Here is a 7,736-nt window from a genome sequence, read left to right on the forward strand (position 1 = left end):
TTTCTGTTCAATAGATGATTTAAAAAAGAAGAGTTTTCCTTGTGGTTGTTGTTCAAATAGACACATTTATCTGGAGGACCAGTTTCAAAGAGCATCACATACTTGTTGGTCTAAAAATATGTTAAATGTGTGAACTTATTCCTCCACAATGACTGCAGCTTCCTAACAGCTGCTTCATCACTGCAGCAGAACTGAAGAAAAAACACAATTAGGTTTTGACTTAAAGAGAAGATGGACATGAAATAGAGCTCAGAAAATATCTGAGTAATAAACAGGAACCACCTTATTTTATTTTCCCCAGATTTGTCTCACCTCTCTGTGATGTAGTTTAATCACTGATCAACTGCTGTTTGGCTGAAATTAATAATTACAACTCATTTGTAATGTGAACAGTTTCCATTTAAATTTATAATTCATGATAAAAAAGCTTCTTCTAATCTTCTTCAAATTCTACCTTTTATTAAATGTTCTGTTCTCATTGACACGGTCAGAAATGTGGCTCCTTTCTGATCGTCCTCCAGTAAAACTCCAATAGAAGCATCATCAGATGAAGATGTCTCTGAGATGTAGTCCAGAGTCCATCCCAGCCTTGGGCTCAGGTGTGGTGAAAAGAAAACCTCCAGACAGACTGGTCAGACATGTTTTTCAATCTCAGGATACAGCAGGAGGAAAAGCACCAAGTACCTGGAAAAGGTCTAAAATGAGAGGGCAGGAAGTGATTCAAAGCTCCTTCATACCTGAATGAACACAACACGTCTCAGGAAAGAGGCGGATGCTACATCATCAAAGCCTCCTCACTACTGAACCACAACCTAATAGCAAGCTGTTAGCTGTGAACCCAAGCAGGAAGGAATCTGGAATTAGATCCATGTGGAATATGAGCCTGCTTTTAATCTGCACTGACTGCTACAGTTTAGATTTCAGGACCATCAACACATGCTGCTGTTCTCACTGACTGTGTCACATTAATTTTATGTCTTCTGTTTCAGAACCAAACACTGGATTGATTGTTGCTCTTGTCATTGTCATTGTTGTTGCTGTTGTTGTTGTTGCTGGTGTTGTTCTTTACTTCAAAAGAAAATATAAAGGTAAGTTTAACTAATTCTTATTCTACCAGTAAATCTGATCAGACAACATCATCTTCTTCTTCTTCGTCTGTTTCCATGTCCAGAGTCTTGACAGTAGTTTTAGTTTAGTGAGAAAGAAACCTTGTGTTCATGTTTCCACTCATGAATGATGAACTGTGTGTGATTGTTTACTTCTGTATATCCTTCCTACTGTTCATATGTTCCTAACATGGACAGGGACACTGTCACCAGTCCTCGGTCTCCAGCCTCATTCTATTATCTGGACTTAATAAGTAGGCTTTCAGCAGTTCTGAATTCATCCACTGGATATTTGTCAAAGTTTTCTCCTTCATCAACCAAATGTCCTTTCAGTCTTTCTCTTTCTTTAAGTTCTAAAGGACAGTAAGCTTGTGAAGAGCGACACTGATTGAGTCTGGGACTGAGATGATGAAGCATTCATTCTGAACTTTACAATCTGGTTTAGTTACAATGCGGATTGTGGTTTTGACCACTATTCACAGGAGGGAAGTTTGAAACAAGGGGGATGATTTATCATTTCTTGATACTTAAAACACTTTAGGGGTTGCAATCTTGAAAACCTTTCTCCACTCATCCTCTTAACTACATTTATGTTTTATTTTCTGTCCTGCAGGCACATGGTAGTGTAGTTTAAGAAAAGGAAAACATCATCATCCACTTGAATAATAGGAGGGATCGACTGCTGGACCAATATGTCCTCTGGATGACTTCTTAGTTTCACTTTAGTCTTTTTTTTATTCATCTGTGTAGGACCACTGAATACTATTCTTTGATAATCTTTTGTTCTTCATTTCAGGAAGATTTATTTATTATTTATTTTTTAAGTTCAGGTTCATGTTATCAATAAAAGTATGTTTTTATTTAACACTGAGTTCTGCTGTGTTCATTGTGGCAACTCTTGATGCTGTGGATGCTATTACATTGCAGGGTTGGTATGATGTGACTGTGATTTTATTTTATTTTAACAAGAGATCTTCATGTACAGTTTGGGGAACCGATAACACTATTGCTCTTGATGACTATGATATTTTTTGAAGTATATATTATATGCATTTCATTTAGTGGTTCAGCTCAAGACTATTATTTCCTTTTAATAAGCTGAATAGATTCATTCATGATTCAGTTGTTCCTTCAGGTTTCAATGATCACAATCCAAAGACAATATAACTTGAATTAAAAATATAAATTGTAAAAAACAAAAAAAGAAAAAAAAGCAGATGTGTTTAACACATCAATTATTTAATTAATTGAGTATTGATGAATGGACTTTCAGTCTGATTTTGTTAAGTGATGATTGCATTTTTTGATATATCATGTTAGTTTCATGATGTGCTTTATGTTATCAGGATGTTAAAATAAAACATGACATTATCAAAGTGTTTTCAGTGTGTGATCAGACCTTGATGTAGTGAAACGAGGGCCCCCTGGTGGCTGACTGCAGACAGGATCATATAGCCCATTCTCTTCCTGTTTGGAAATAAAATGAATTTAAACTATGAAATTAAAGTAAATGTCATATTAATATGCAGCCCTCACACACACACACACGTGCACACAACAAAAAAACCACACACGCACACACCACACACATGCACACAACAACACACACACACACACACACACACACACACACACACACACACACACACACCATCACTTCAGGGAACAACTTAAAAAAAAAAAAAAGAACAGGCACAAGGTGTTGCTTGGCCTGTTTTACCAATTAGAAATAGGTGGGCCTCAATTATGTGTAGTTGCTTTTTAGTAACCCTTTTCATTTAGGTAAGATTTCCCTGCAGAATTTTTTTTAAAAAAACAAGAGCGCTCCTATCGACTGTAGATTTCAGGTAGTACCCACTGAACTCAAATGCCTTCATATGTGACTCAAATGGCTGTACATACCGGACCTTAATTGTAATTGGCAAAAGGACATTTACAAATTCCTTCTAAATCAAATTATTTCAGAGCTATAACACCAGTAATTCTACAAATAATTGCTACCTATCATACTCAATATTTGTACACATAACCTGGGCGTGTATGTCTCTCAGAGTTCATCTATATTTTGATTGCATCTTGGCTGCGTACCTGTAATAGGCCTAGCTTAGTTAATGGGGCTTTCGAAAATGTTTGTCTTAGTCTGGAGACGTACAGAGCTTACCAGACACTTTTTGTTGAGGAAAGTTTCCACAAACTCTGCCAAGAAGGACAAGATCCACGTGGCAGCTGCTCAATCCTTCACATGTCACATCAAACAACACTGTCTCCAGGAACAAAAATTTTCTCCTTTTCCTAATTCCTTTTTTGGGGTGGTTCTTGAAGCAGGGAAGGTACTAATGTTACCCAATGTTTCCAAAATAAATCTGCGATGTTATTGGACTTGCGCTCTCTCCTCTTCACATACGCATCATCCTTACTAAATAGACCAGGTGGACAAGATGGTTTCCCTTTCATCAGGAGAATGTGATTAGAGTGAGTGGTTTAAAATTAGTGGGATCATCTGGAGGTGCTTAGTGAGGGGACGACCCACTCATATATAGCGCAACCTCGCACAAAAACAGTGTGGAGACCTTCATCATCCAGAGTTTGCAGTCGTTAACACAGAGGTGAGTACTTCCATTACCATTCGAATGACACGTTCCCAGACACCCACCATGGGTGTGATGTGCAGGGGGGTTAAAGGTTTCCACTGGTATGCCACATTCTTGCAATATCACTCTCTGTATCTGGTTGTGATTTATGAGGAAGCAAGTGCTCCTCTCAGCTCTTTCGCAGCTCACACATGGGTTTGTACCATTATCTGAGTGCTATAGAAGATACTTGTCCTCTTCAGTTGATGATCCTTCTCTTAACGCATTAAATACTTGTGTCAGTATCCAAGGATAAAGCCACTTCCAAATGAAAGCTCTGCTTGCCAAAATTGTAAGATGACATTCATACCATTTACACACCACCTCGACCTCTCTTCCACTTCTAAAGGCCCCCCAAAGTACTATTTGTGAAGGGAGGGGAAATCGGGTAGGAGACTCCTTTCCTTCTCTTTGTATCGTTGTCATGAAGCTGACACGTGTGATATGATTTTCTCACAGCTGAAATGGCGCTGGTTTTCCTGAACTCTTTCTCAAAATTTGACAGCGCTCGTGATTTCTTCCACCATGGCCAACTTGTGGTGCATGTGTCCTTAATAAGAGTGTGGAGATGGTGTTGATCTTTCGACAAGATGAGTGGATGCTTAACCCTCTCTGGTTGTAAAGCTGCAGTACTTCAATCGGCTCCATTCTCCACAAAGTCTATCCTCCAGACTTGGGTCCTTTCTTGTAAATAGACTGTCTTGTGGAACAACATTTTCAGATATGACAGCGGCTGTAATCTCCTCTTTGAACCTTTTCTGCTGACTGTAACAAATGATGGAAACTTCAGACATCCAAAGATTTCAGCTGACAAAGTTCGACTCATTGCTTGTTTGGCCCTTCCCACTCCTCCAGTGGACACATGTGTTCAGCTTACATCCTTTCTAGTGGAACTCTCGGGCATGCAATTCCTTTATTCTTCTCGCTTTTACTGCAGACAGAATCCTCTTCCATTTGAGAAACCACGCAACTGCCACCTTAGTGTCCTCCAGTCCGGAAAATGTATAATAGGAGCTGTTCTCTGCATTAGGGGAGTCCTGCAGTATATTATTGTGTTTACTGTGGCATCCCTTTTTGACTTACATCCTCGGCCGCAATTATGGCCTTTGTGTGTCTGAAGGGCTCCAATCTTTTTGGGTCAAGAGAAACATTGGGCCTTCAATCCAACTACCTTCAACAGATACTACATCCTTCATCCCTCTAGAGGCGCACAGTCAGCAGGTTGTCTTTAGTATTGCGTGTACCTCCATGAAAGACATGAGTTGCATCTCTGATGGTTGACACCTGATTCACCACAATTTTGTGGAAACGTCTGTCCTCATTTCTTATGACTTTGGTACTGAGAGTACTAATCTTTCCAGAAAGTTTGAACGATCCAGGGGCGAGCACCATATTCTGCTTTTAACATCTGATCCACTCACAGGTGAGGGACAGCAGCTGTAAGCTTCCAGACGAGGAATGGTTATCTGTTTCAGTGGGTTGACTCTTGCCTTTCCCAGCAGGAAGGAGAATGGACCTGGCTCTCATCTGATTTCAAAACTCTGAGGTAGGTGACAGTGCCAAAATCCATCTTCACAAGGCATCAGAAAAGTTGTGCGCTCTGCTTTATGGGGCTGTCCAAAGTGTTTTGGACTTAATGCATCTCTTCACTTTGTCATGAAGGCCAACCTCTTTCAGATCTCCAGCCATCCTGTACATGATGACCTATGTCTGCAGGTATTTGTTGTCATCCCACCCACAACGTCTGCCGGACAGAGCTCTGTCTACATAACCTTTGCTGGCTAGTTGTCATGGTGAAGACACTTCCCAAGGGTCATAAACTGAACAGATTGAACAGATAATGAAACAGAACAGAACTGCTCTGTGCGTGCTCTTTTCCTCATCTTTTTGAATTTGAATGTGTCCGACTCACACACCACTGCGACCAGTCCAAGGGCTCTTCAACTGGAAGCTCATCTCTATCAAATCCAGTTCTTTTCCAGTCTTTAGCTCTATGCTTCCTCTTCAATGGTTTGCAGCACTATACGGCAGTTACCCATATCCATTTTGTCAACAGTTAAAGCCTCCCTTTATGCAGAGTCCATGAGAAGCTTTACCATCACAACGGCCTCCTCCTCTGGAGTGGCTAAACTCTTCAAACTTGTCTTCAAATAAAAATTTTGCCTCTGACCGTTTTCACCTCTTGATGGATAAAGTTGTGCTCAGTTGTCTTCTCTGTCCTCCTGAGTGCATAACTGGCAACCAACTTGGAGATGATGACTTGCTCCAAACAACAGGAACTGTCATCCGATATTACACAATTTCTTGGCTCAATTTTACCAACAGGCCACCATAGGAAGCGAAGAATGTCTGTCCTCTTAAGACACTTTAACCTGGTAGTCATTGTGTCCCCAAGACGCCACTGGCTACTGTCTGAATCTGGAAAGGACTCCTAGCAGTCAACAGCTGGTTCTTGGGCCTTTAAAGAAGCTGGCTGTTGAGTGAGAAACCTTTAAACTCAATCACAGTCAAACACAACACGCAAAGTACCATTTCTGGGAGAAACACACCATGATGGGGAATATACTATATCTTTTCCATTTTCTCCTTCCAGTTGTTGCTTGAGGCCCTTTCTCTGGCATAGCCTTTCCTGATAACATCAGTAAAGAAACTGTGTATTCCTCAATAAACACGTTCATCTTTCTGAACTTACCCCTTCAGTCTAGCAGCCTTTGCTTGTACCATGCTACGATTATTGGGATGAGTGTGTGCTCTTTCCTAAAGGCATTTTGTTATGTAATGTCCATCATGTGAAGCTGTGTGACTCATCCATTTATCTTTAAGGAATCTGATGTCTTCCCTTGACATGCTTTTTCCTCTGTTCTTCTATCATTGAAATCGTGATTGTACTGGATATGTTTCAACATCACCTCCAGCTACACACAGAATCCTGTTGACATCAGCACTGAGAACCGGGTTTTTTGTTTGCTGTTCTCTCCGTCTGAAGGGGGACCCTTAACTACAACCCAAGTCTCTGTGTGATTTTTGCTAAGTTGGATTTGTAGCGCTGTTCGGACAAGCAATTACGGGCCATTCCTTGGCTATGACAACTTCCCCAGGGTTCCAATACCTTTTGGATGTTTTGGTACCAATCATAAATGTCAATCATTTGGCGTGGTATGCAGGGAATCTGAATTCAGAGAGACGTTAAGACCACTGTGACAGCTCTTCTGGTGAGATAATGGTGTTGGGGGGTCACAGGTATTTTCTTTGAGTGAGAACTTCTGGGAAGACTGTGGTGTTATTGATTCACCATCTATTTAATTTAACAGCTAGTTATTGTATGGTAACTATGTTTAAGGATCTCTAGGTTAGGTAGATCTATGCGTAACAGACAGGGTCAAGATGCCTGCCCTCAGGCGCATTGTTAAGTGAAGCGTTATTTGGAATTAAACTCAAGCTTAAAAACAGCCGTCGGCCTCTCTCTCCGTTGAATACAACATTGACGACGCAGGAAAAAACCTGTTCTCTTTACGGGAAAGGAAAGACACGCGGCAGGAAGGGTCGGTTACTAGTGAGTTACAAATGGCACCTGTTTGAAGAATTGATGAGTTTAAGCAGGGAAAACGAGCCATGGTCAGCTTATATTTGAACGGCGTGGAACAGTTTTTTGATGCTATACGACTTTTGACGAGGAGAAGCAATGTTGCGACGCTATGAGTGTTAATGGGTCGCAACTACATTCGGACTTTTAAGAAAATTAGTACAGCATCTCAAGCCCTCAAGGACATGACGTTTGATGCAGATAGTGACTGTTTTAAAGAACTTTTTGAGCCGAAGCCGTGTTGGTGCAGAGAGATTTCGCGTCAACAGGTGCATAATCAAAAAGCTACCCAACCGGTCGAACAGTACGTTGCGCTGCGTGTAGCAGTTTTTGCCGCCAACTGTGAGTGCGGCGCGAACAGGGAGCATCAATTCGAGGATCGGTTCGTCAGTGAATAAGAAAACGAACCTGCCAGCG

The 7,736-nt window shown here is 40.9% G+C and overlaps 1 protein-coding gene across 2 annotated transcripts in view; it reads left to right on the forward strand.

The window, feature by feature from the left end:
* LOC125006973 (butyrophilin subfamily 3 member A2-like) overlaps positions 1 to 1,136 on the forward strand; it is a 92,786-nt gene extending 91,650 nt beyond the window's left edge. Inside the window, exon 7 of one of the 2 annotated variants that reach the window (XM_047583521.1) lies at positions 990 to 1,131. In XM_047583521.1, the coding sequence (XP_047439477.1) occupies positions 990 to 1,007 (18 nt within the window). In that variant the 3' untranslated portion in view covers positions 1,008 to 1,131. Of the gene's footprint in view, positions 1 to 989 lie in introns of both variants that reach the window. The other variant, XM_047583525.1, reaches the window with a different exon arrangement.
* The last annotated feature ends 6,600 nt before the right edge of the window (positions 1,137 to 7,736 follow it).

This window comes from Mugil cephalus, chromosome 4 (assembly GCF_022458985.1).
Source record: "Mugil cephalus isolate CIBA_MC_2020 chromosome 4, CIBA_Mcephalus_1.1, whole genome shotgun sequence".
NCBI classification, from domain to species: domain Eukaryota; kingdom Metazoa; phylum Chordata; class Actinopteri; order Mugiliformes; family Mugilidae; genus Mugil; species Mugil cephalus.